At 51.6% G+C, this 27,909-nt stretch overlaps 1 protein-coding gene across 1 annotated transcript; it reads right to left on the bottom strand.

Annotated features, from left to right (window-relative positions):
- Positions 1 to 8: 8 nt before the first annotated feature.
- Pdgfrb (platelet derived growth factor receptor beta) lies at positions 9 to 27,909 on the bottom strand. Its single transcript, XM_051163377.1, has 23 exons — positions 27,763 to 27,909; positions 22,297 to 22,342; positions 20,822 to 21,151; positions 18,388 to 18,654; positions 17,549 to 17,676; positions 17,292 to 17,466; positions 16,550 to 16,742; positions 15,892 to 16,007; positions 14,428 to 14,551; positions 13,447 to 13,658; positions 10,556 to 10,650; positions 9,502 to 9,634; positions 8,937 to 9,041; positions 8,514 to 8,624; positions 7,185 to 7,344; positions 6,088 to 6,248; positions 5,431 to 5,549; positions 5,083 to 5,205; positions 4,342 to 4,453; positions 3,609 to 3,708; positions 2,951 to 3,056; positions 2,002 to 2,234; positions 9 to 783 (listed from the first exon to the last, which is right to left on the bottom strand). Exons 1-23 carry the CDS (start codon positions 27,826 to 27,828, stop codon positions 624 to 626), a joined length of 3,375 nt encoding a protein of 1,124 aa, XP_051019334.1. The 5' UTR covers positions 27,829 to 27,909; the 3' UTR covers positions 9 to 623.

Here is a 27,909-nt window from a genome sequence, read left to right as displayed (position 1 = left end):
GTAAGGTGTGCCCTGAGGGCCCTGGGCAAGGCTGCAGGCCAGAGCATCCCTTACTCGGCTTACCTTCACCACTAACAGTGTTTATTAAGCATGGCTGGCCCCAGACCAGTTCGGACCTGGGAGTGCTAAGACCAGGGGAGGTGGGTTGTGAATGAAATGACCTTGTCCACAGCTGGCCTCAGTTTGGCGAGGAGCTGGGAACCAGCTCCCTGCCCAGTTCTTGGGAAGATCAAAGTACAGTGATGCAGTTAGGGGACAAGACAGATGCTACACAGGAGGGCATGAACACAACACCTTATGCCCATGCATTTCTCCAGGAATCTGGGCTCCATACCTGTCCAGTAACCAAGTCCAACTCTTCCTCTTACATCTGCGGAAACTGAGTCCCCTGGAGGAGCCCCGGCTCAGGGTCCCACGGCCTTCCAGAGGCAGAAGCTCAGTTCCCACAGCTCTCTTGCCTACTGAGCTAAGCTGGTCCCTGGACCTTGGGGGCTGCAAACCAAGGGCATTCTCCAAAGGGACAGCTGGTGGCAGTGCAGGTGCTGGGAGGCCAGACTAGGCCAGGAGGGTTGAATGCTGGGAGGCAGATGGAAGTTTCGGGCAGACTCGGGTGGGGCCAATCCCTACAGGAAGCTGTCCTCCACTTCAGCCAGAGGACCTGGGCATGAATCCTGTGGCTGCTGTGGCTCTGCCTCCTCGGGCTCTGGCTGTGGCTCTTCTTGGAGATCCAGGGGGCTGTCGCAGGAGATGGTGGAGGAAGTGTTGACTTCGTTCAAGGTGGAGCTAGAGGAAGGGAACAAGTCAGAGAGGAACTGGGGGGAACCCCACGAAGATAGTAACGGCATTGTCTAAGAGGTTTCTGTGTGTTGACTGACATACTGAGAGGCTTGCCTCACAAGGCAAGCACAGTTCAGAGGGCTTGCCATATTGTTGCTCCACAACGCACCCTGAGTAATGATTACAGCAACACACCCTGAGTGAATACAGGAGCTGGAACGTGAGAGCAAGACCATCCCAAGTTTTTTTCTCATCCCTAGTTGTCACGTATCCCTCTTTGTACTCAGGGACCTATCTCATTCCTTCTCTAGGACCTTTCACTGTTTCCACCTTACAGAAAAAGGAAACTGAGGCTCGTGGGGGCAGGGCATCAGGTCTGAGGTCACAAAACAGAAGGAATGAGGCTGCTCTTGAGTTGAACCTGCACAGTCTAACACCGCCCTCCCCGGGCCCCTGTGCCCCCCCCCCAACCCCCTTACTCCCCATCCCCCACCTCTGCCTGAAAATGTCTGTCTCATTAACAGAGCAAATGTGGCCTTCAGGAGGTCAGAACGCACTGCTGGTTCCTACGGAGAAACAGAAACTCGGAAACTCGCAGAGTGGCAAGGCCTGTCCAAGCTTCACAGTAACCGGCTAGACACAGAACCCGGCCTGTGTCTCCCATTGAGTCTTGATTTGAGGAGTCCTCTCATCCTGGAAGCAATAGGGCTCCCCACTGGAGCCCATGCCACAGTGGACTCTACCACAGCCCAAGGCAGACGTCTGGGTTTTAAACTGAAACTGCAGCAGCAGCATCTCCTACAAGCAGACTCCCCTGGGGCCCTCTGGGCATGGTGTCAAGAGCAGCCATGACCCACAGCAACAGTCGGAAAATGCTAAATGTTTCCTCTTTGTCCTCAGGATTAGCACCAAGACCAGGACCTAGAAAGGGTCCTGTGGTGACATTCTTAAAAGAAACAGCTACCCTGCAAATGGGTTCCAGAACATCTTGTTCCTTTCCAGCCTGCCCTTCCTGCCTGCAGCTTTGAGGGCTGAATAAGCTTTAGCCTCTGTTGGCCACTGGCAATGGTTAGTCCTCAGAGCTGGCTGGCAATTCTTCTGTGGTGAATCTGGTACACACATATAAATGCATGCACTATACACACACACACACACACACACACACACACACACACACACACACACACACACGAGTGGCTGGGGTCAAAGGGTCAGGGCGGCTACCTGGCAAGGCTGGGGGAACCCTCCAGGATGCCCTCATCAGCAGCATCAGGCTTGGGGTCAGGCAAGGGGATGATGTAGTCATTGTCACTCTCATTGGGCTGCACGGCAGTGTAGAGAACAGAGCTGGTGTCCAGTGGGGCTCGGAGGCCGTGGATCCCCGGCAAGCGGGCTTGGGAGCGCAAGATGGCTGGATGGTCACTCCTCAGAAACTCCTCGTCTACCTGCTGGTACTTCTACTCAACAGGGAACGAAGAAAATGGGTGGTGTGAGATGAGCAGTGCCTTAGAGAACCTCTACCCAACTTAGTGCTTAGAGAAAGGGGTTCTGCTCAAAGCTGCCCTGCTGAGCTGCCCTCCTACCTGGCATCCCAGGACAAGGTACAAGCTTGGAGTCACCTAGGAAAGGGCACACAGCTAGGCAGCACCATGACCCCAACTCCCACCCCATTTCAGAGTAGATAGATATGGGCTCCTGTCCCACTGTAGTCTCCCACAGCCTCCTGTCAGGGCTAGAGGTCAGTGTCCCTTGCTATGAAACAGCGGTGATGTCATTCTGTCTTGATCTCCCCAGGACCACCCCAGATGGAAAGACAGGAAGCTGAGCTCAGCTTGGAAGAACCCGCGACAAGGTTTGAGTAGTTGCTGTAAGGTCTCAGGAGAACCTGGGTTGCTCACACTTCTGAAGGAGCCCAGTGTTATCACGGTGAGCAGGACTGTCAGATAGGATTATCTACCATACCTCTCTGGGTCAAATCAATCCACTTCCCCATCTTGGCTCTACTAAAATAAACTCACAGCTCTGGCTCAAACTTTTCTAGTACCAACAGAGAAACTGAGGCCTAAAGTGTGTACAGAGCATTTCCTCCCCCAAATACCAGCACATCACACAAGCCAAGTACACAGGGCTCAGAAGAGAACTCTGTCTCCCACCCCACTTTGTCTCTACATACCTTTTTATAACCCTCACCCAGAAGCCTCTCCAGGAGCACTACCAGCTGGGAGAAGGGGGGCCGAGTCTCGAACTTTTCTTCCCAGCATTTCTGCATGATCGCATAGCTGAGGGAGGCAGAGAGGGGGTCAGAGGGGGTAGAGGCAGGGCCATGGGGTGGGGCTTGGAACAAGGTGAAGGGAAAGATGCTGGGGAGGAGCAGCAGCCAGGGGCCTTGTTAACCTCATCATTGTTAACCCCATCATTGCTTCTCACTGATCTCTTGAGGAGTCTTCCTCATGATCCTGTACAGTCCGAGACATCATGGAGAGCACTGTAGCCTGAATTTGATCAATAGAGATTTCCATCCTCCCAACTCTGGCCTGGTTCTAATGGCGTGTAACCAAACTGAGCCCTTAAAAGCTCAGCCCTGTGTCTTTTGCTGGAGCAATGCAAGCAGTAAGAGGTCAGGGTGGTGCTAATGGCAGCCACTTGGGCAGGGCAGGCTTGAACTTGAAGCTAGCACAGAGAAAGTAGTGGCCTGGGCTGGGACGAACTTCCTGATGGCACCATTTTAAATGCCTTGATACGGCTCTAGCAGCACTTGCCTAACCTCTGAGCTAGAGCTGCATGCCCTCTGAACCCTCAAATTCCTCCCAAGTGCACAAGGTTCCACTCACATCTCATCAGAGGCATGAGCAGGCTGGGCCATGCGGTAGCCCCTCTTGATGGCATTGTAGAACTGGTCGTTCATGGGCAGCTCTGGGTAAGGGGTGCCACCTGTCACAGAGCAGAGACAGGAACATACTGTGTCAGAGCATGGGAGGTGGCAGGGGGTCCTCTCAGGCATATTGTCCTGGTGTATATGAGAACACAGTGCACTTGGCATTGAAAATGGACTCCATACAGAGATGAAAATTGAGGCGCAGTAGATACCCAAGCAGGGCTTGTGTTTGTGTTCGTTTGCTTTGTTTCTCAAAGATGGAGTCTCTATATGGCTCAGGCTGGCCTCAAACTTTTCATCTTTCTGCCTTCCAAGTACTGAGATTACTGGTATACACCATTACAGCTGGCTTCAAGCATGCTTTTAACTATGTCTAACCCCTTTGATGCTTGGATGGGAAGGAAAAGACCCAGAGTTGGCAGAGGACTTGCCAAAGCCATACAATAGAAAGAGTGGTACTGCCTGGACTTTCCCCTTGAATCCCAGTTCATGGTCCAGTGTCCATCCCCCAATCCCCTGTTTCCAGCCCAAGAAGCAATCAGGAGGTGGGAGCAGGAGGGTAGTGGTTTTTTTGTTTGTTTTTTTGTTTTTGTTTTTGTTTTTGTTTTGGTGTGTGTGTGTGTGTGTATGTGTGTGTGTGTGTGTGTGTGTGTGTGTATAGCTTGGGGCTGGGGGAAGAAGTGGCTCACCCAGAGTGAAGATCTCCCAGAGTAGGATCCCAAAGGACCACACATCACTCAGGGTAGTGTAGAGGCTGTTGAAGATGCTCTCTGGGGCCATCCACTTTAGAGGCAGGAAAGTCTGCAGAGGTAAGATGGGTGCTGAGTGCATGGAGGGTCCCAGCAGCCTGTCTCTCAGCCCCACCACACCTGGGGAGCAAGAGGCTCAGCAGCTCCCACACCAGTTCCATCTCACTCTGCTCCAAAGCTCTAAGCATGGTCCCAGCCAGAGCATTGGGAAGCTGTTCCCTAACTCACTAGCTAGAGCCTCGGGAGAACCCAAGGGTATGCTGTGCCTAGAAGTGGGCAGCCAGGGACATGCTTAGGAGCTCTCTTTGGTCTCTGGGGGCTGCAGCTCTCTACCCCTGGGCTTCAAGGCTTACCTGTCTTACCATATCATCTGGGCTACTCCTCATATCTCCTAGAACAGGGTTGTCTATACCCACTCTCCATGCACCTCAGGCCCACTTGTAGCTGGTCCTGACTCAGCCCTTACTGTGACAAGTGGCCCTGACCCTCTCCTCGTCTCTTCCCATGGTACACAAAGCTAGGTGGTTCTTGGTCCTAAGCTGGGCAGCACTGACGTCTCTGCTGGTAGGAATAAGCCACCAGTGTCCCCATACTGGGCTGTGTCCACATGAATGGGGGGCGGGAGGGTGGGAGTGGGACCGAGGCACCTGGGGACAATCGTATAATGGTGATGATACTCACACTGCCTTTGGAGATGTAGTTTGAGTCCCGCATGATGTCCCGAGCCAGGCCAAAGTCACAGATCTTGACCAGCTTGCCCTCACAGATGAGCACATTCCTGGCTGCCAGGTCTCGGTGAACACACTGGGTCAGGGGAGAGAGGAACTGAGGCCGAGGGGCCACTATGGGAGAAGACCCTCTGGGCCAGCTTTAAGGAAAATGTATGCTTTCCCAGGTGTGCTGTTTCTCAATGCCTTGCCCACCAGAGGGTCGGGAGCTGTTTTCATCATGGGACCAGGAATGCAAAAGACTCTGGTTGGCTAGCTGACCCCTCTCCCCACAGTTCTGTCCCATCAGGATCACACATACATTCTTAGAGGCCAAGAACTCCATGCCATTAGCCACTTGGTAGCTGAAGCCCACGAGGTCTGTGTAGCTAAGCACAGGTGACTCATTGATCAGGGTGGCCCGATAGGTCCTTTCAGGGGCTGGAAAGCACAGAGGGTTATGAGTTGTGTCATGTACACCATATGCCTACAAGAACCCGTCTTTAGGCTTGTTGGGGGCTGAATATTCAATACAAGTGGCTACCAATTCTCTAGATGTTTCCTTAGGATAATGAGTTCTTAAGTGTCTAACCCAAATCTCTAATGCTTTCATTGTACTCACTGGCAACAAGAACCTTTGCCCTTAGCCCTGGGGCCTCTAGCTAAAGCTTGCTTGTTTCTCAGGACATTAGACCACCATGGGGTCAACTCAGAGCTGATCTTTCTTTCTCCAGGCCCAAGGAGGCCCTCTTCTTGCTGGCTGTGTGCATGCTTCTGGAACCAGCACAGGACTGGGGTCAGGGCCACACTGCACAGCAGCATTGGGCAGGCAGATAGCCTCAGTTTCCACATGGGTGAAATGAGCTATCTTCCTCCAAGGGTTGCTACAAGACTGAGTACATTAGGGACTTTGAAAGGAAGGCATCACTGTGCATATGAGATGAGCCCGCACACGTGTGACAACACTGTATCCACTCACCAGATGGGACATAGTTATCGTAAGGGGCCATGTAGTTGGAGGACTCAATGTCTGCGTACTTGATGTCTCCTTTCATGTCCAGCATAGGCACATAATCTACGGATTCATCCTTGCTCATGTCCATGTAACCACCATCGCTCTCCCCAGTCAGGGACAAGTGGCTGTAGGCAAGAGGACAGAATAAGGAAAGGTCGTGGATTTCTCTTCCCTCCTGTTCCTGTCTCCTGCTCAGCCTGAGCCCCTGGGGCCTTGTCATCTGTAGATTTCCTCAGTTACTGACCCACCATCCTTTGGTCTGCCACAATACAGTATGAGTGACTGTGAATCAAACCTGAGTGGCCCTGGGGCTGCCAGGAGTGATTAGAGCAGCCAGAGCAAGGGCTATAAATGGGTCTGCAGAGAGGCTCTTTTCTAAGCCTAGGGGGCTGGGAGATACATAGTCTAGAGTGGCAGCAAGGCCTCACCTGGACACTCCCTCCCTACAGCCTTAGCTCCCCAGGGAGTAATAGAACTATACACATATATGCAAGGAAATGGATCACAGTGTCAGAGAGGGCAGGGTGGGTGTTCATACCCTTTGTGTGTACTTCTCCAAACTTACTCTTGTCTTTTCCTTTTTAGCCAAGCACCCACCACCAACAAAAACAAAATAATCATAAATGTTCTTTTTGAAACCATCAGAAACAGGAGTCGGGTTGCCTGTAGGGTACTGGGGAGGCTGGCTTGTGGAGGGTAGCAGAGCTACAGCAGGGAGCCTAGCTTGTAGCATCTTAGCTGGGAGCCTGGCTCTCGGCTCAACACTGCCTCTGTCCCTTATGTCCTTGAGACAAGAGAATAAGATACCTACAACACAAGGATGGTACATGGGTTCAAGGAGTTATATCTGCAGAAGGCCTAGGATGGAGCCTGGCTCACTGAGATGATGTGCAAGCAACAGCTGACCTCCCCTCTCTCCTTAGCATCATCGTTACTGTGTGGTCACAGGGCTGGCTCTGGGAAATGACTCCGCCCCAATGCCCACACCCTCATCTCGGGCTCCTGGATAAGGAGTGTACATGCGCTTGGCAGGTGCTCACTGGGTGCTGACTCCCGCATACCTGGGTAGGGAGAGCCCCACCGGCAGGGCATTGCTGTAGAGCTCAGCACTGGGTGGGCAGTGCTTGTTGGAGTGGCGCTGCAAGAAGGTGTGCTTGTTGCGGTGCAGGTAGTCCACCAGGTCACCGTAGCGGCAGTATTCCGTGATAATGTAGATGGGCCCTGCAGAAGGACAGGTTCAGGGACAGACTCTGGGGAAGGCCTCAGTCTCCCCAGCATGGCCACAAAGCCAATATAGTCTTAGGTTTGGAGACACAGATAGCAAGACGGCAAGAGAGGGCTGGCACGGACAGACTGAGGTTGTTTCTCTGTGTCTTTGATTGCAAGCAAGCTGTCAAGTGTCCAGGGCCCTTCTTGACACCCACCCTAGGGGTTGACATGAAGACCCCTGAGATGTCTTTGAGGGCTCAGCATGTAGCAAGCCTATGACATCAGACGCTGGGGCTGTTTTCAGACTGATCTACATAAAGCAGGTGAACATGACTATTGGCACGATTTGCTGGTTACACTTTAAGTTCAACGCACTTCAAGCCATCCAACAGATGAAAACAACAGTTTTGAAATATGTTCACTGCGGACACAGATGACAGTCTGTGTGCAATGTACTTCTGTATTTACACTGATTACACAATACCAAGGAAAATCCCAGATCTCTCAACAAGCAGCTGCAAATGGCAGTAACTTCATGATTATTACTATGTTGGCAGCTCAATGGGTAACCTCAAATAAACACAGTTGGGCAGGGTGATTTTCAACACCAGTGTGAACAAAACCAGTTCCTGACTAGCGCACTGATGGGATCTGCTGTGTCCATATTGTAGAAGTTGCTACTGTCTCACAGTTTTGAAAATATGAAAATGGCGGTTGTGGAGATGGTCGGTCAGCAGTTAAGAGCCCTTGTTGTTCTTGCAGACAACCTTGGTTCAATACCCAGCACCTGCACAGTAGCTCACAACCATCTGCAACTGGAGTTCCAGAAGATCTAATGCCCTCTTCTGGCCTCCTCGGGCACCAGGCACACACATAGAGCACAGGCAAAAAAAACAAAACAAAACAAAACAAAACAAACCTCACTCACATAAAATTTAAGAACCTAAACAAATGTCTAAAGAGACTTGAATTCTAGAGTAACTGGAGCCAGTGGCCCAAAGAATCTCTCTGCCATGAAGGTGTTGAGATTCTGAGTTTAAAACTGAGCCGATCTAGGACAGTGAAATAAGAGTCCTGAGCAGCCAGTGTGTGCACGCTCTGGCAGGGGTGTCCTGTCGGTGGTTGGACTGAGAACAGGGAAGAGAGGAGCCCCACAGCCCTCCAGGGCATGGGTTGGGTACCTCCTTTGGTACAGGCTCCCAGCAGGTTCACCACATTCAGGTGGGGTCCGAGGTGACTCATGATCTTCAGCTCCGACATGAGGGCTTGCTTCTCACTGCTTCTGGCTGTAGCTGAGGAGGAAGAAAGACTCAGCCTGGATGGACCACTGAGGCAGTATAGAGGCCCCACAAGGTCCTACTCTGGCTCCGCTATCCCACCCTGTTGTAGGACTAGTGTCCTTGGGTGGTGAGGACCATACTGGAGAGGGAAGAAGGTGGGAGGAGGAGAGAGAAGGGGATAAGAGAAGAGAAGAAGGAAGCATCCGAAGAGGTCACAGCCCTTCTGTCCCTCAAATTCAGGACCAGGCCCCTTCAGAAGAATAAGGCAAGAGTGAGGCCCCAGCTGTGAGGAAGGGGCAGACTAGCTCCCATTTCAGGACTCACATTTCAGCATCTTGACAGCCACTTTCATGGTGGCCTGGGAATGGCTCAGACCGTGAGCCGTGGCCTCCACCACCTGTCCGAAAGCCCCAGAGCCAAGGGTGCGTCCTAGGATGGAGAGAAGCCCTCAGTGCCTGGGAGCTATGTTCCTCATCCCATCTTCCCACTCATGTTGGAGAACATTCTCTTAGGTCACACATCCCTCCAACCACCCTACTGTGCTCCCCGTCAGGAAGCTTCCCATCTTCTGGGTCTCATCTAGATCCTGCATGCTGCCTTGCCTCCCCTAGGGTCCCTGGAAGACCTCCTGCCTCCTCAGGGAAGCAGGACCAGCCTCAGACTCCCCAGCCTGTATGCAGTACTTCCTCTTTGGCCTAGAGGGGTCGAGTATCAGTCTTGGGATCCTAGAGCCTCAGTGCTATCAGGGGTCTCCTTGTCTTCACCATATAGAAAGGATAGTGAGAGAGCCAGCGAGGGCAAGATATTAGCTCTATGTCTCAGCTAGTGACGGCCATGCTGGGAGCAAACCTCAGTGTTTCCTTGCCACCTAAGACCTCTTAGGACTGACCCAGAACAAGCTGGTCCCGTGGCAGCTCCCAGGTGGAGTCGTAAGGCAACTGCACAGGGTCCACATAGATGTACTCATGACCATCAGAGCTCACAGACTCAATCACCTTCCATCGGATCTCATAGCGTGGTTTCTGCAGGTCAAGACCAACACAGCAACAGGTGAGATGCTTAGAGGGTGCCTTTGGCCTTGAGCCTCTCAGGCTCAGCCGCTTAGAAGGCAGATGGGACAGGGGACTCTGAGACCAAGACAGGGGAGGGACATATTTGAAATGACACAATAAATGGCCAGTGAAACCAAGGTCTCCATGAGCTCAGAGGCAACCAGTACTAAGGGGCTCCAGAAATGGAAAGCGTGGCTGAGACACCCATGCAACAGCCTCTGGAGAGCAGCTGACAGGGTGATCCTTGCTCACTCAGGTTGCTTCACCAGTTTCCCTTTGAGCCCCAGTTACTCCTTGGATGAGAAGAGCAGGTTACCCAGAAAGTGGCATGAGGTGGGACAGATGTCAAATGTGGGTGGCCCCTCCTCATGCCCACCCTGTCTCTGTGGGACCTCAAACGCCTTTGGATGTGGAAATCTTAGGATCTCGGAGTCATGGTATTGGAATCTTATAATGACACGATGAAGGGGGACTAAAGTTCCAATTCAGGAATCTTAAGCGTTTGGAGCTACAGAAAAAGGAAATGTCAGAAAAGAGCATTGGAACAGATTCATGGGGTCAGATTGCATTCTAGTGACTCATGGGAGTCTCTACGGGTAAGAGCTGGAAGAATCCTGGGGCCAGGACAGTCCACCCACAAAGTGTCATTTGCCCCAGGACTGGGTTGAACAGCAAGGACATAGGCAGGGGCCAGAAGTCCTGGACTGCTTGCTCCAGGTTACGTCATCCCAGCCTGCTGGGGACAGAGGGAGCTGGAGACCCAGTGTTGTTCTAAGTCAGCTCCCAGATGAGCTCCACGTTGGGGCCTTCTTCTATGGGCCAGATGGTGTGACAGTCAGTGGAGACCATGAGGAGAGCTGGGTACTAACTACCCTGCCCCTACAGGCCTACCTTCTGCCACAGCATGATGAGGATGATGAGAGAGATGACGGTGAGGACCACCAAGGCCAGGATGGCCGAGATCACCACCACTTTGAAGGGCAAGGCTGAGGACAAAGACCAGAGCAAGCCATAAGCAACAGTAGCTGCACAGCCACTCTCCTCATCTTGTGGTGGGTATCACAGATCCCTTAGACTTGCTCTGCCAAGCACATAAGCTCTTACTTCTTAGATAGCTGGCCTCAGGGCCCACACTCTGGCCTTTCCTAAAAAACCCCAAGCTCCTCCCCACAAGTGATCCCTTCTTAGAGCACAGCCAGACTCAGGCTGGCTTCTGCGCCACTCTAATAGGCTGTGAAAAGCCTGAGCATTGCTGGTGCCTCTCACAACATGAGGACCAAGTCACGCCCTCCTGACCTCGGAGTCCATGCCATGTTGGGCTGTCCTGCCTGGGTCATAGGTTTAAGGGCCATTTGGAACCAAATGGCGGAGGCACTCACAAAGTGACTCCCTGAAGGAACTGACTCTGAATCCACACCCAGAAAGGAGTCTGTCCTCCCAGCCACATCCTGAGGACCACTAGTGTGTGTGGTGGTGTAGTCATAGAGTGCACCTCCATGGCACTGAGGTGAACATGCAGGTCTATCTAGGCTCCCTGAGTCCTCTCTAGCCCAGCCTTTAGCCTCGCTGCTACTCATTACCTCCCTAGTGACCCTGGCTGAACCCTCAACCCCTACCCTTTCCCACATAGCAATAGCTGTTGTCTTCTGGGAATTTGCTTCTTCCTCCTATGTTCCCTTCCTGCCCTCTTCTGCTCCTCAGGGAGCCTTCCTTTGGCTTACTCAACATCCTTCTTTTCTTAGGGTCACTGATTGATATTTCTGTTCTCTCTTCCCAACAGACCCACATCCGGGTCTTGGAAAGGGAGCCTGCACTCTCCAGGGAGCCCTCAGAGTCATCCCAGGTCTCTGTGTAATAGTACATGGTGTCTTGTCCAGGCGTCACACAATAACTTTACTTCTGCATTGACTCAGGCTCGGAGTGAGTCTATATGTCAGGCTGTATACACACTTGCTCAGGGATATATGTGCATGTATGAGTGTGGGGGAAATAGGGAATTTTTAAATATTCATTTTATTTTTAATGTGTATTTATTTTAATGTGTATATGTGTACATTTGACTGAATTCCATGTGTGGATTCTGATGGAGACCAGGAAAAGGCAATAGATCCCTGGGAACTGGAGCTACAGGTGGTTTTGAGCCACTTGACATGGGTCCTGGGAATGGAGCATCAGTGCATTTAACCTCTGAAGCATCTATCCAGCCCCATTAGGGATGTTTTAAAAGTTTTCCCTTCTTCTAAGGGCAGGTGACAGGCATGTACATAGACATATACAGGCTTGTGGAAGCCTGATGTGTCTGTCTGTCTGTCTGTCTCTCTGTCTGTCTGTCTCTCTGTCTCTCTCTGTCTCTGTCTCTCTCTGTCTCTGTCTCTCTCTCTCTGTCTCTCTCTCTCTGTCTCTCTCTCTCTGTCTCTCTGTCTCTGTCTCTCTCTCTCTCTCTCTCTCTCTCTCTCTCTCTCTCTCTGTGTTTGTCCATGAGTCTGCATGTGTCTCTGTGTATGTGTCTTCCTGTCTGTGTGTGTGTCTGCGTGTCTGTGTCTGCATGTGTACAATATGCTCTTTGAGGCTCTGCTTGCTCTGACTTATGTATCCTGTAGCCCCATTCCTCACAGTTTCCTTCCCCATACCTACCCTGCCCCAAACCCACATACAGTCTGCCTTGCAGCCAGACTGATTGCCTTTAACTTCTCAGAAGTCACTCTGCCTGTGAGCTTTTCCACGGGCCTTCTTGGCTGCAGCACCACCCCTCACAGACTAACTAGCTTTCTGATGTAAAGCTTTTTCTTTCAGGGATACTTCCTTAACTCCATGGTTGGCATAAGCATGGTTCTCAAGGATTTTCCCTGGAAGTGGTGAGCCTGTGTGGGCTGGTTTACTTCCTGGTCTGCCTCCTCCCTCTGTCTGACCCATTGGCCTCTATGCTCTAGTGAGTTTGGGTCCCATAACTTACTGGGTGATGATGATGAGTGGTGAATGATGAAGTATGCACACACAGATGCAGGCAGGGATGCGTGGGAGAAACACACACACACATTTGGACTCTGGCAAGCACTGGTCATACGTGCAATGATTGTACATGTATGTGCACATACTAGGGTTCACATGTTGTCTGGAGGTGTATGCATACAGACTTGTGTTCAAGTGCTTTTATATGTTTAATATGTTGCAATTATGTGAGTACAGATATGCACCAGGCCAGTTTTCACACATGCACAGGAATCATATAGGAATCATATATGCATGGTTTAAACACATGCATGGGGAGTGTGCTCCCACATGTGCATGCGATGTAGACATTCATTTTATGGATGTACATACAAGTTTTAGATTGGGCAGGCTCATACACACAGCTTACAAAAATATGTTCTGCAATTTTACCTACATGAACAGCATCGTGCATGTCTGAATACATGCTAACATGTATGTACCCTGAAGATTCAGCATCCTCAGCACAGATGTGCACATGACGAGTGTACACCCAGCCCCAGGGTCAGCCTAGTCATGCAAGTTCTCAACATGCATCATGCACACTAGCATCATTTTCTGCACATAAGAGTCAATGCTTTTCATGTTTGTGTTGTACAGACTTGTGTTTGTGTGCCTGTGTCCATGCCATAGTTTGGGTATGTGCATAGGAACATACTCTTCGCGGATTTTGTAATGTTCCTGTGGATTTGCGAGTATGCTTATTTGACCTGCTTTGGGAATTCAGACTCAGTATAATGGTATCAAGGAAGGGGTCAGAGGTCATCAGAGCCATACATGGCTGGGACACTCACAATGTGGTACCACGGTGACTTCCTGTGAATCTCGGCCCATCGAGTTCTGCAGCATACAGCGCACTGACAGTGGCTGGTCCACGTGACGCAGGCGCAGTGTGCTCACTACCTCATATTCCTGTTCTTCCTCCCAGAAGGTCACATTGGTTTCCAGCTGGCTCTCCTCCTTGGAACTATTCCCCAAGGGTGTAGGTGACATCTTTCGTGGACATCTGCCAGGAGACATAAAGGAATTAGCTTGCAGCCTCCCTTAATTTCCCCATCTGCAGATGGGTAAACTAAGGCCCAAAGCAGGCTCAGTATCATTGAGGGGTGGCTGAAAGAATGCTGACTGCTTGGTCCTTAAGTAGGTTCCTACTGTATTGTCTATCTTGACCAGCAGGGGGCGCTCCCACTCTAGAAGTGAGACTTGTAAATGGCAAAATTCTTTCATTTGATGCTCGAGGTTACCCAGTGTGTCAGGGATAGAGGCAAACCCTGAACCCCACCCCATCTCTATCTACTATACTTGACTTAGCTCTGGTCAGGGGTATAGAACATCTACTGGGTGAGTTAGACACCTGGGTGGCTAGACCCTGTACCTTCCTGGCCTGAGCATGGGTCAAGATTCAGGTAGAAAAGAAGCATTTAGGTTAGGCACAGTATCTCCAGGAAGGCAGAGGACTGATCTAAGGTGTGGCCTTCATAGCTGGGCGTGGTGGCACATGCCTTTAATCCCAGCAATCTGGAGGCAGACGCAGGTGGATCTCTGTGAGTCTAAGGCCAGCCTGGTCTACAAAGAAAGTCTAGGACAGCCAGGGCTGTTATACAGAGAAACTAAAAAAAAAAAAGGTGTGGCCTGGACCTCTTAGGCTGGTCTAGAGTACCCTACACTGGTCACTCTAGGTGTCTGTGGGAATTCTTTAACGTGGCTCTGAGACTTGTTCTTTCCTTAACAAAGCGAGAAGAGCTGTGGGAGGCTGGGGCTCAGGGTGTGCTCACCTTTTGATGTCTCTGCAGGTAGACCAGGTGACGTTTGGCTGAGGCATGCCTCGGCCACGACAGCGGATGGTCTGCTCCCCATTGGCAGGGTGGCTCTCACTCAGCTCCAGCACACGGACAGGGACTGAAGAGACAGAAGACGGGGTCAGGGTCAGAACAGACCACAGGAAAGGCCCTCAGGAGGATGTGCTCCAGAGGGTAGTGTCCTGTCATGTCATCCAGACCACCCCGCAGGCAGGGGCAGCAGGTGAGCAGCCAGGGGGTCACAGTGTGAAAGTGACAGATTTCCTTCAGGACCCTTCAGAGGGCAAGTCTCAAAGTCTACCTTTAACGTCACTTTCCTTAACAAAGAGAGAACAGACCCCATGGCCCTGGGCAGCCAGGCCCAGAAAGCTAGATTTTTGACAGTATTGTTTCATTTTTCTCTGAATTTATTTTAGTGGTTGTTTTTATATTTGTGGCATATGACATTGAGTTTCCATCTACTGTTGAGATGCTAAATTTGTCTTCCAAAATAAATTTATTTTTAGAAAGCTAATTGACAAAACATTAAGTCGTTATCATGTCGTTTTCTATGCCCGAGCCCTGCCCTGGCCCTTCATTTCAGTCACAAAGATGTCTGTACCAAGCCCATGAGCACTTACCCAACCACTCCCCTCCATCCTTCCTCCAGTTCTGCCCCGACCTCATGTTCCTCCACAGATGCCAGCGCACACTCAATTTCCTGCTAGTTCTCTGGCGGAGGGGGGGGGGGCGTGCATGATCTGGGCTGCCCTTTCCCCAAATATCCACTGCCCAATGCCCTCCCCTTCTTTAAGTCTCCTCACAAATGTCACCTCCAGAATGAGGCCAACCCTGATCCCCATATTGAAAACTACAACCCTCACTGCCTACTAAGCTATGTTATGCCAGGCTCTCTCCTATCTGTCTATTGTCTGTCTATCTATCTATCTATCTATCTATCTATCTATCTATCTATCTATCTATCCATCTATCTATCATCTGTCTTCTGTCTCTCTTCCTCCTTCCCCATCCCCTACAATTACTTGTTACCTAGTAATCTTTTTTGTTTTTGATGGGAATTCCTCCTTTAGTATTTGTCTCACCCCCTCCCCACCCCCAGCAACTAGGATGCAAACCACAAAAAGTAGAACTCTGAACAAACTGCTATAATGAAATTACTCAGCAAGGTATGAACGGTATGTGAGAAGTAAAATTGTGCCATTGGTACATAAATGGCCTAGATTTGAGAGACCACCAGTATAATCTCATGGTCATCTTTTGCAGCTAGGGAAACTGAGGCCCAGAGAGGGAACATGTCCAGATTAGCTGTCTAAAATGTAGCCTCCTTCCTTCTAGGACCTTTCTCCAGCTTCTCCCATGGGTAGCTGGGCAGAAAAGAAAGGAAGAGGGATTGAGGATGGAATAAGGAGGAGAGAGAGGGAAAGGAGAGGTGGTCCTTACCATTGACCTGCAGCTTGAAGGAGAGCTGGGCCTCTTCATCCTCGTTGGAGGCCCGCATACTATAGTAGCCAGCTTCTGCCACCTTCACACGTACCAAGGTCAGTTCTGACACGTACCTATGGAGCAAGCCAGGCTAGATCAGGACTGCAGGAACCCCTAAAGCACCCTCACCTTCCTATAGAGCGTTGAAGGAAGGGATCCCCTTGCCAAGGTCACATAGATGACGACAGCAGAGCTAAGATTCATACCCAGCCTCCTGAATCCTCAGGCACAAGCAGTTCTAAACTACCAGGAAGGCGTGGGAAGGACCAGGGTGAGTCTCCCTCTCCACAGATTAGCGCTTTCAAGAGGGGCACCGTCTCTGGTCTCGGGGACACCCTCTTCCCATCCAGCTCTTTTGTTTTTGGCTGTCACCATCTGGCTCGCTTCATCACAAAGGTCACTAAACCTCTAAGTGACCAACCCACCGCTATCTGTTCCCCGCCATCAGGACAGGCAGAACAGCCTGCTCTGGGCCTGAGCATCCCTACCACCTGGCATGTGCCTGACATACAGCAGACTCTCAGACAAGAAGGTCCTAGGTCTGTTGGTGTCTGAAGACCCTGGGCTGCCTGGCAGCTTTGAAGGATCCAAAGCAAGTGGAGTAGCTGGTGCTCACCGGGTCTCAGACACGTTGCGAGTGGAGAGAACCATCTCACCGGCAGTAGAGTCACCCAAGGTACGGTTGTCCTTGAGCCACAGGACAGTGGGCGGTGGATACGCCTCAAACACCACCTGCAATGTCCGGCTCCGATGCAGTTCAGCAATTTGCACATCGCCCAGTGTTCCCAGCAGCCGCACATAGCCTTTCTCTGTGAAGGTACAACAGTCAGGAGCGGGCCCTGTGGGCGGGGCTATGCCCAGACACCAACGAGGGTGTTGCATCCTGCCCATCACTAGTAGAGTGTTCCAGGAGGACTGTACCGACTAAATGCCAGATGAGCACTTTTTAAGGACTTCAGGAATCTAGGGGCAGGGCTTCTTCAGGCAACAGAACTGAAGTGCAAGCTTTGGCTGGGGTGGGAGTAGGGATGGGATTTGGTGCTGATGGTATTAGGGTAAGTACTGTGGTTGAGACGGGAGTTGTAGTTTCTGTTCTGGATCCATATTATACACAGGGTGCACTGGAACTTCAAACTAGTGCAGAGGTTGACTCTAGCAATGGGGCTGCCAAGGCCTGCACTGAGGGGTGGAAAATGAACTAAGAGTCCTGGCTAGGCAGGAAGTCTAGGTTGGGTTTAGAGTTAAACCTGGGGCTGATGCTAGACTTGGTTGAGTCTACTACTGAAACAGACCCCAGGTCTGTGCCAGAGTCTGGTCCAGCTCAGGGTAGGGTAGAAGGCTGAGTGCGAGGCACCCACCGACCACAGTGATGTTGATGGCTTTTTCATCTCCGTGGTCATTCACGCTCACTGACACATTGCAAGTATAGGTTCCCGAGTCACTCAGCTCAGCCGTGGGGATTTGCAGGATGGAGCCAAGGCGGGAGGGCACTCCAAAGAGGTAGTCTGTCACAGGCTCCACCAGCCGCCCACTCTGCAAGGACAAGTCCCCAAATCAGAAGCCAGTGTGAGCTGAGATGTCCGTCCTGCCTTCCAACCCTTGTGCCCAGCATTACCTTCATGCGTGGGTACGTCCACTGGAAGTTGACCACATCGTTTCCCATCACAATGCACTTGATGGTGATGCTCTCGCCCTGGCGGACCACAGTCTGCACTGCGTTCACAGAGACGTTGATGGATGACACTGGAGTTTGGGTGGAGACATTCAGTTAGAGACAAGGAGGTCATCACCAGCCCCCAACACTAGGCTTGGGGAATGGGAGCGGTCCACAGGGAAAGGTGGGCTGTTGCGAAAGATTCACTCATTGATTCTATCAATAATAATTGAGCTACTGCTATACACGAACACTATTCCAGACACTGGGGCTAGAGGAGTGAGCACCACAGACAGAATCTCTTTCTTCACGGAGCTGACAATGAGAGAGGAATCTGGAAGCCAAAATCCTCTGGGAATCTAAGTGTGAAGAATTTCACCAAGTGCCTTCTGCATGCCAGCCACCTTGATCTCTTTTATTTTATTTCCCCCTCAAATCTTGTAAGGTGGGCATCGCCACCCTCATCTTATGCGGGAAGAAGGAATCAGGCTCACGGGGACAATGTGCCTTATGTAAAGTAGTCCAGATGGGAAGTGGCTTAAGCTGGGAACCAAATGCAGCTGGCTCCAAGCCTGTGCCTTTGTCCCCACCTTATGTGGCCTAGACCAGCCCTTGGTGCACTATGACTGTGGGCCAACTCCACCCTTTCTATGAGCCCCAGTTTCCTTGGGCATATGATGGAGAGAATACTAACTAGGCCCCTCCCTAAGCCACAGGAGAATCCAATGAGATATGGTAAATGGAGAGGCTACTCTTCCACAACGGCCAGAAAGGGGGGGGGGGGTACAGGCCGGGCTCACCCTGGAGGCTGTAGACGTAGTAGGTGTCGGAGTCCACTTCCCTGTCCCCAATGATGGTTTTGCAGATGTAAGTCTTGTCCTCAAATGTACCAGTGAAACCTCGCTGGTGGTCATAGGGTACATGTAGGGGGATATCTACTTTCTTCTCATGCAGTGTCACCTCCAGCTGGGGGTCTGTCACTCGGCATGGAATTGTCGTCTCAGTAACATCCGTAACAAAAATGAATAGATCCTCAGAGTCCATAGGGAGGAAGCCCATGGTGGGATCTGTCAGGAATAGAGCCAAGAAATGATAGTCCGAGGGTTTTGTTTTGGTTTGGTTTTTTGGTTTTTGGGGGGTTTTGGGTTTTGTTTTGTTTTTGTCAACTTGACATAACCTAGAGTCATCTGAGAAGAAGGAACCTCAATTGAGGATATGGGGCATTTTTTTGATTAATGATTGATGTGGGAAGGCTCAGCCCACTGTGGGTGGTGGCCCTCCTAGGCAGGTGGTTTTGGGAAAGTAGGCTGAGCAAGCCATGAGGACCAAGCCAGCAAGCAGCATTCCTCCATGGTCTCTACTTTGGCTCCTGCCTACAATCTCCTGCCCTGACTTCTCTTCCCAAATGAAATGAATCCTTCCCTTCCTAGTTTGCTTTTGATCAGGACACTACTTAATCAAAGCCAGGACCGTGGGTTTCTAGCTGTCCAGTGAACTACTGTTCAACTTTGAGCAGTCTCTTCCCCTCTCTGGCCCTCTGGCCCCTTAGTCTCCTCAATACAGAATAAGGATGCTGCTATAGTTCTGGCATTGGTCCTCTCCAAACTACATTGACATATAGCTGCCATTGTGTGTACAGGTAGGATTTTAATTGGTGATTGTGAGTTGGACTTGGGAGTGAAGATGTAGTCCTAGCTTCTTGTGAAGCTGGTGCAAAAAGTTAAAGGACTGTGGGTCCGAGGCCTCCCAACGTGACAGAGCAAACTCCATGCCAGCCACAGCCACCTAGTGAGATTCTTTCTCAAAACAAAAAGTTTAAAAACAATTAACAGTAGGAGCTGGAGGGATGGCTCAGGGGTTAAGAGTACTTGCTGCTCTTCCAGAGAATTTGAATTTGTTTCCTGGCACCTACATCAGATTATCCGCACCAGTATTATAATTCCAGCTCCAGAGGATCCAAAACCAACTTCTGGCCTTTGTATGGCTGGCGTGCACACACACACACACACACACACATACACACACACACACACACACACACACACACACACACACAGTGCATTCACATACACACATAAATAAAAATAAGTAAAAGTTTTTAAATGACCAGAATAGAAAGGCCTGGGATGTAGTTCAGTGGTAAAGTCCTTGCCTAGTATGCACAAGACCCCAGGTTCCATCCCCAGTGCTGAAAGGAGAATGGAGGCAGGGGGATTACTCATGTAGGCATGGTAGATTGGTGCCATTACAGAAGGATACGTTCAGCCCACTCTTGCTCTTCTCGCTCTATCTTGCCCCTCTGCCTTTTCCATAGCTGGAAGGCTTTTGCTGGAGCTAAGGATGTAGCTCAGTTGGTAGACTGCTTGCCTAGCACTCATGAAAGGGGTGGAGTAGTGCACTCTGGTGGTAGAGGTAGGAGGATCAGAGGTTCAAGGTCATCACTGGCCATATAAGAACTAGACATTGCCTCAGAAACAAAGGAAAAGATGCTGAGTGTGGCAGCACACACCTTTACTAGCACTCCGAAGGCAGAGGCAGTTGAATTTCTATAAGTATAAAGCCAACCTGGATTACAGAGTGAGTTCCATACCAGCCAGGGCTGTATGTGAGAGACTCCAGGTTACGGGAAGGCAGAAGAGAAAATAGGAGGAAAAAAAACAAAGAAAGAAAATATTCTTGCCAGATGCCGGCCCTTAGTTTTTTTGTTTGTTTGTTTTTGGGGGGTTTTGTCTTTTTGTTTTTCAAGACAGGGTTTCTCTGTGTAGCCTTGGCTGTCCTGGACTCGCTTTGTAGACCAGACTGGCCTTGAACTCACAGTGATCCGCCTGCCTCTGCCTCCCATTGGCCATTCCTTGCTCTTCATTTGATGCTGACAGTGCTGGAGTTAGAGTGGGGTTGGGGTGGGTGGGGAGGGGATGGGGGGGGGAGGGTGAAGAGTCATAAGCTAAAGAGTAGCTGTACTTGGAGCTCAAAGGACAGGGCAGTGGGATATGGGAGCCAAAATGAGCAGGTTGAAACCAGCTGAGAATGCAGATGTCTTGAGAGGCAAGAGTGGAGATGGCTGGGAGAGAGGACAGCCATCCTGGCTTCTGGGCTGAGCCAGGCCGGGTGCTGCTCTTTGCCAGTGTCACATGGCTGCATCTCACGGAGTCATGAGGTGCTCCTCAAGTTTCCTTTTGTAGTGTGCTGTGGAGACGAGGGTGAGGGGGCGGGCACACAGGCTAGCATCCTTACCTGGCACGAAGATATAGATGCGCTTCCGCTCACTAAGCTCTGAGCCTAGGGAGTTGTTGTAGACACAAAAGTATTCTCCGGTGTCTCCCCCCGTGACATTAGTCAGGGTCAGCACACTGGAGAAGGTGCCGTCCTGATTCACGGCCGCCTCTTGCCAGGGCACCTGGGACATCTGTTCCCACATCACTGGAGCTGAACCCGAGCAGGTCAGAACAAAGGTGCTGGAGATGTTGAGGATGAACTCTGGCCCAGGGGGCATGATGACTAGGCCTTGGGAGGCCTGTCCCAGCAGCAGCAGCAGCAGCAGCAGCACAGACAGCAACAACTGGCCTTTGGGGCAGGAAGGGTCACACATCAGGGCAAAGAGACATCAGCCCCTCCCCCAGAGCTGTCCAGGAGAGCTGTCTGCACAGCTCCCAAGTCCTCAAAGAACTCATCTTCCACATGCAACACAGGCAGTCAGGCCCTCAAGGGCTCCTGCCTCACTTGACTGCAGCCTCTAAGCCCTTCAGCTATGCTACACACGGGCAGCACGCAGGAGAAAGGGGCAGGAAATCCTGTGGAAGCAATCCTCAGACCTTCAGTTCCTGCATTGCCTTCTAGGTCACTCCCTGTCGCTTTTCTCTGTAGCTGCTTAGGTTCCTGTGGAGTCCACAGGTGGCCATAGGAAAGGGGTTCTCACCTAGCTTAGAGCTGGGGCAGACTGGAGCCAGTGAGATCCTGAGACACCCCTGGGGGGCTTGAAGGACGGGGGGTGGGGAAGGTTATGATATATATATATATATATGTGGGCAAATGACTGGTGCCTCCCCCATTATATCTTCACAGGGTGGGGAATTGAGAGAAGCAGCTGCAGTCACCACAATACACCAGTGTCCACAGGGAGGATTTTATAAGTCACGCCCTCATGTTTCCTAGTGATGAAAGTCGGGACAGGTGCAGCCAGTCAGTAGGGCAGGCCACTGGCTTGTCTCTGGTTGCTCGGGCATTTGCCCAGACCTTAGAGAGCTGAAGGCGGGTACCCAGCTGGACTGAGGAGGGTTAGGAGACTGGGGTGTCTCAGAGGGTGCTGTGGGTGCAGAGGGCTAAGCAGGGAACTTAAGTGAGTGGCTCTGGATGAGGAAGGATTTTTTTTTTTTTAAACATTTATTTATTTATTATGTATACAGATTTCGTTATAGATGATTGTGAGCCAACATGTGGTTGCTGGGACTTGAACCATGACCTTTGGAAGAGCAGTCAGTGCTCTTACCCTCTGAGCCATCTCTCCAGCCCAAGGAAGCATTTGTTGAGCAGATCTAAATAGGTGGGCAGTTGAAGGAGTCTTCTGCAGACTACCTCCAAATACGGCGAAACCGAGGCTCAAGAGCACCGTGGGACTTCAAGCCTCTCATGCCTTGGTGCTACCAAGCATCACCACTGCCAGCTCCCTAGGGCATCCCTGGGGCCCTCACCCGCGTGCCCAGCTTACTTACATTTTAAGACAGAAGCTGGCATCACACCTGGAAGCCCCATGGTGCCCTGTAGGGTAAAAAAGGGATCAGTGTGGGCAAAGGCAGTGCCAGGGCCCACCTTAGACCTGTTTCCTGAAGAGTTTGCTCTGCCTGGGCATCCAACCTCTCGTCTCAAGCCGGGAAGGATCCCCAAGCCCTCTCTCCTTTGTTTCCAATACTCATATGGCCTTGGTTGAGTCCTTTGCCTATGGGCCTCAGTTTCCCTGTATTTTACAGTGGAGGTGGGGAATTGGGCTAGATAGGAGCCTGCCAGCTATGACAGCCCTGTCCTCCGGGTGACAGTTCCAATACCAGGGACTTATCTGCCAGGACAAATATTTGGCAGTGTGATGAAAGGCCTGGAGGAGTAGGAGGGGGTGACCCAGAGCCTGCAGAACTCCCACAGCTCCCTCCATAAGCACAACAGGAAATGGGATGTCTGTGGGAAGGGAAGTGGGGTGGGGGTCAGGACTGTGGAATGTGGGAGTGGGCTGGCCCCCCTACTCAGCACAGAGCAGTTTGCAGGAGGCCCAGGAGAACGGGCCCAGCTTCAGCCTTATTCTAATTTATCAGACTTTGAAGGTCCTTGGAGACCACTGAAGCCAAACTTCCCACCTCTAACTTCATGTCCATATGGGGAAACTGAGGCTCTGAGGAGCAAAGACATTTACCCAGGGTTCCTAACAGAGCCTGTTCAAGAGGGAGACAGCTGAACGGTGGGGACAAAGACAGAAGAGAGGGCCTGGGTGAAATGGGGTGTTGGAGCAGGGACAGAGACAGACAGATTGTGACGGGTGAGTCTTTAGTTTGTCCTCTTTGGCAGCCATTCTTCAGATTCCAAACAATCACCAACAACCAGGTACTGTCAGAGGCACAGATCAAGAAACATAGGAGGTCAGCCGGCTGCGGTGGACCCATAATCCCAGCACTCCGGGAAGGCAGAAGCAAGCCAAAATCTGTAAGTTCGAGGCCAGCCTGGTCTACAAAGGGAGTCCAGGACAGCCAAGGATACACAGAAAAACCCTGTCTTGACCAAACCAAAAATAAATAAATAAATAAATAAATAAATAAATAAATAAGAAAGATAGGAGGCAATCATGTGACAGGCAAAAAGGAGCATCCTGAGCCTGTGGGGCTGCCCATCTTGGCCCAGTTTGTCTCCACCCCATGTTGCCTGGTTTCCTACCCAGGACTGATGAATCAGGTCTCATGAGCCCCGTCACCATCTCTGTGCCAGGGCTATGTGGTGGGCAGAGCCTCCAGGTGATGAGTGAGAGCTGTCTCCCATGGTGCATGAGACTCAGGCAAGGCCCAGCCCAGCTCCGTTCAACACTCTAAGGAGCAACTATACAAACTCACTTTTCCTCCGCTGCCTCATGTTTAGTCAGCCTGCCTGAGGGTCCTCTACGGGCCTGGGTCTCCCCTCTCAGAGTTGTTACTGGCTAAAACCCTCCTGATGCCCCCTTCTCAGCTCTCCCCCTCACATCTCTCTGGTGCCGACCCACTCCAGCTGGACACCAGACCTCCTTGGGCAACACAGACAGCATTGGGTGCCCAGGCGGAGCCAACAGGCCTCACAGAGGCCCATCTTCCCTTTGGTGGGTACCCCTCTGGCTCCCCACTTCCTGCCAGAGATGTGGGCCAAAGAAAATCATTAGCAGCCCAGGGTGGGGGGAGGGCACATCTCAGCCTTCCTCCCCCTCCTCTCTCAGCCTCCCCGGCTGGCCACGCTGTTTATTATTCTAAAGGAGGAATTTGGCCTGCTGGCCAGGAGATGGGAGGTCACTGCAAGGAGGCTGGCCTGGCTCTGGAAGCCTGTGCTGACCCTGTAGGCTGGAACCTCATGGCATGCAGTCCCCAACCCTGCGACTTTGTGGCACCCCATCTTCTCTTCACAGGCCCTCTCCTGCAGAGAATAAGGCTCGGGGAGCTAAGAGTTAGGACTCGAAAGTTGGGAAGGAGCCTTCTCAAATGGGAAGTAGAGACCCAGGGAGGCCCAGAACCATGAGCAGGTCACAAGGACACTAAGTAGTGGGGGGTAACAGACTAAGCAAATGAGCTGAGGGACAACGCAAGTCAAAGATGCCAGCAGGCTTAGACTGGCTCTATACTCTCTGAAACAAGCACCAGGCTCTTGAACCCACTGTGACAATGACTGAATCTCCTGCCAGCTCTGGGACACATTTGCATATTCATTCACAGAGGGGTTGTGATGGTCATCTTGTTTGTTTGTTTGTTTGTTTGAGACGGGGCTTCTCTGGGTAGCCCTCGCTGTCCTGGAACTCACTCTGTAGACCACGCTGGGCTCTAACTCAGAGACCTGCCTCCTGCCTCTGCCTCCTGAGTGCTGGGATTAAAGGCATGCGCCACCACTGCCCAGCTCTGTGATTGTCATCTTAAAGAGCTGTTGTTTTTAGGGTGTTCTGCCTTTTTGACTTATTAAAGAGATGGTGCTGGCCACCATTACTCTCAGTGTGGTGACCTGAGGAAGAAATGGCTGGTCAGGCGTGCAGATGACATGTTCGAGGCCACAGTACCTGGGACTCTGTGACCCATTTCATCCCACTGACCTTGGGTGGAGAAGCAGACACACTGTCTAAATGGCCACAGTTTCCTCCTCTGTACAACTGGGAGTTGGATGGTTTTTCAGGTGATTTCCCACCAAACGAACTTGGGGTATAGAAGGGTGGCATGGAAAGTAAGCTACGTACAGACCAAGGACTCATCAGAGTGGGGCTCAGGCACCCAGCATAACCTCCTGGCCATCTCAGTGGCTCTGGATACCCCAGGTGTCCTTTCCGTGCCTTATGGAACATTTTGTCCTTCTGGGGACTGCTGTGTTCTGAACAACCTCAGCAAGGACCAGGCAGCCAGCTGACTTGCCCTGATGGCATGTCTCTACAGTTTCCGTTCTTCAAGGGAGGGAGCTGTGCTCCAGAAAAGGGTCACCTAGGTCAACATGGGCAGGCACCCCCTACTCGCTATGCTGGATACAGTAAGTCTCCTAAAGCAGAGAAAACCCCCAAATCTCACTCTCTTGCTATGGTCAGAAAGCCCTCAGGATTGCCCCTGCTCAGGCCAGGTCCAGAGACAGGGGGTCTGCTCGGCTTCTCACAACAAATCTGAGGCACCCCTTAGGGAATCGGAGTGAGGCCCAGGGGAGCAAGCATGCTTGGGAGTCATCCTCAGAGCCTCAGCCTTCCCACTCACAAGCACACACAATTCCCCACTCCTTTCCCACCAACTTAATCTAAATAAATCTAGCCCATCTTGGCCACATCCGCCAGCATCAGCTTTCCTCCCTCGGGGTCCCGAGGCTCCCACGACACAAGCAGTCTGGGAAGAGGAGGGGGGCCTGCATTGCTGCCAGAGGGAGGCCTGCACACGGTAAACACATGCACGGAGTCCAGATGCTGCCCACGCACTCTCTCACATGTTCTTCCACTGCGCACACACACACACACACACACATGTTTGTGTGTGTGTGTGTGTGTGTGTGTGCTGTAGCTATTTGGGTGTTTGCCCAACCCTCACGCAGACACGGACCATGTGCATGCCCACACAAGACACACGTGCACACAGCTCACTCAGGGCCCAGTACACGTGCACACCACACAGACTGACACTTGGGTACTTTACCATGTGTCCATCAGAGCTGCACTCGTGCATAAGAGTCACTCACATCCCCCCTCCCCACATAGGACAAATAAATGTGTATACAGGATCACAGTCGCCCTCTGCACATGTATCTGAGCACAAGCATAAAGGAGCTATAAGCCCCATTTGCTGTGTGGTGCTTGGCATGTATCGTATCACTCGATCCTCTGGCAGCTCCAAGGCAGAGAACTGTTATTCCCACTTTAAAGCTAAGAAAGCTGAGGTGGGAACTGCTTTGGAAAAATGGCCAAGAAATGCAGACCAGACAAGAGGAAAGACTGTGATGAGGCAGCATGCCTCTCCACTGCCTGCCACCCCCTGCAGGGTTCCCTCTTTGCAGTGCCTGGCTGGGCAGTGGGCAGTGGGTAGGGACCGAATGAAACAGATGGCTTTGAGATCAGTATAGCTGAGGTCGGCAGGACTTGGTGACTGCAAGAGGAAGGTTTCAGAGATGCGGAGTCCAGGAGTGCATCACATGACAGGGGCATAGAGCCACATTCTAAGATGCGAATGAGGCTGTGTGCAGGCTTAACAGTGGCCTCTGACCTAGTTTCAAGTGTGGAGGGTTTTGTGGGCACTGAGTGGAGGCCGAGAACAGGCTGGGCAGAAACGTGGCTAGACGGGAGAGAAGAAAGCCAGCTAAGGTTCACAGGGGGCACTTGGTGTACTCGTGTCACCAGCTTCACTCCCACCAAGTTCTGAATAAACAGGGGACCCAAGTAGGAGGCCCAGTCCTGGGGTCACAAGGTCAGAATCTTGGAATGGGAATCCCCTGCAGCTAGGAAGCATCTCCCCCATCCCTTTCTGGGGCTCACTGTACAGGTGGGGAAACTAAGGCTTAGGGCAAAGGAAAAGAGAAGTCCCGCTGGGTCTCTGCAAGATGGGCTTTAATGACTTATGGGCTGTTGCAACTCTCTGCCTGGGGTCCCACTCCTAGCACTCGCTCACAGTCTAGAGTCTAGCTACATGTGGCCCCGCCTCTCCACAGAACAGTCACTTTCCTTAACCTGTCCCAGACAGGGGGAGACTCGTGACAGAGATTCAGAGGTGTGACCTGCTAAATTGCTGGCAAAAGCAGGACACGAGCTTGTTTCCTGGCCTTGTCCTGTCTTCTCAATCAGGGGCCCTTCACAGCCCCTGGATAAATGGCAGGAGAGGAGGTTATTTTCTCTCTGTCATCCACCTATATTACAGCCCAGTACAAGAGAATGGTAAAATTTTCCAGGCTGACATGGCCCTCAGGACCCTTGCCCTATGGACTTGGAATGCTGGATTAGGGGTGGGGGTAGCCCAACCCAGGCTACGATGCCATGACTCAGCTTAGAAGAAGCAGCCAGCTCTAGGCTGGGAGTGTGTGGGGGTTAAGAGGAATCTGCGACCAGGGACAAAATCCTTGTCTAGCAGCTGGACAGTGAGCAAGTGACAACAGCCTGGTCAGGACCTGACAGAGTTTGGCACTTCTAGCCTTCCCAGAGCCAGCTGATGTGGGTGTGATCTTACAGTTCCAGTCAGGGAGCTGCCTCCCCACCCCCCACCCCAATCCTGGGAGCCAGAGAAGGGACTGGAGGGTAAGACTACAGTTACAACTGGGAAGAGAAAGCTGCGAAGGAAAAGAGCCCATCTCCTCAGCGCTGTCTCTGTGTCCCTTGCCACCTCGCCTGGCCTGGCCCCACTTCCTCTCTCTGCAGCACCCTGACATTCCCCTACCTCTCTATGGCTTTCTGTAGCACTTAGGTAAAGGCTACTTCTGAGCCATGGCTAGAGGAGCCATCACTTAACTCTTGGCCCTACCTCTGCTCCTCGATGCTGCAGGAAGAAGGTCACTGTCCTCTCAGCTCCCCGGGGTACCACATTCATTCTGTGCTCCTCTCCCCAGGAGGCGTCCCCTGGGGCACAATGGAAAAGAAATGGCCTATTTTCTGGAAGTCCAAAATTAAA

Source organism: Acomys russatus, chromosome 20 (genome assembly GCF_903995435.1).
Source record: "Acomys russatus chromosome 20, mAcoRus1.1, whole genome shotgun sequence".
Lineage (NCBI taxonomy): Eukaryota > Metazoa > Chordata > Mammalia > Rodentia > Muridae > Acomys > Acomys russatus.
Note: the sequence above shows the minus strand (reverse complement) of the source record. Positions and strands in the feature narration are given on the sequence as shown.

Excerpts from the sequence above, each read along its gene's own strand:
- Pdgfrb (XM_051163377.1), bottom strand. The coding sequence starts at position 27,828 with ATGAATGTGGTACCCCGGGGAGCTGAGAGGACAGTGACCTTCTTCCTG. Across the intron at positions 22,343-27,762 it reads TGCAGCATCGAGGAGCAGAG|GGCACCATGGGGCTTCCAGG; the intron begins GTAGGGCCAAGA and ends TTTACCCTACAG. Across the intron at positions 3,057-3,608 it reads GCTCATGCCTCTGATGAGAT|CTATGCGATCATGCAGAAAT; the intron begins GTGAGTGGAACC and ends TGCCTCCCTCAG.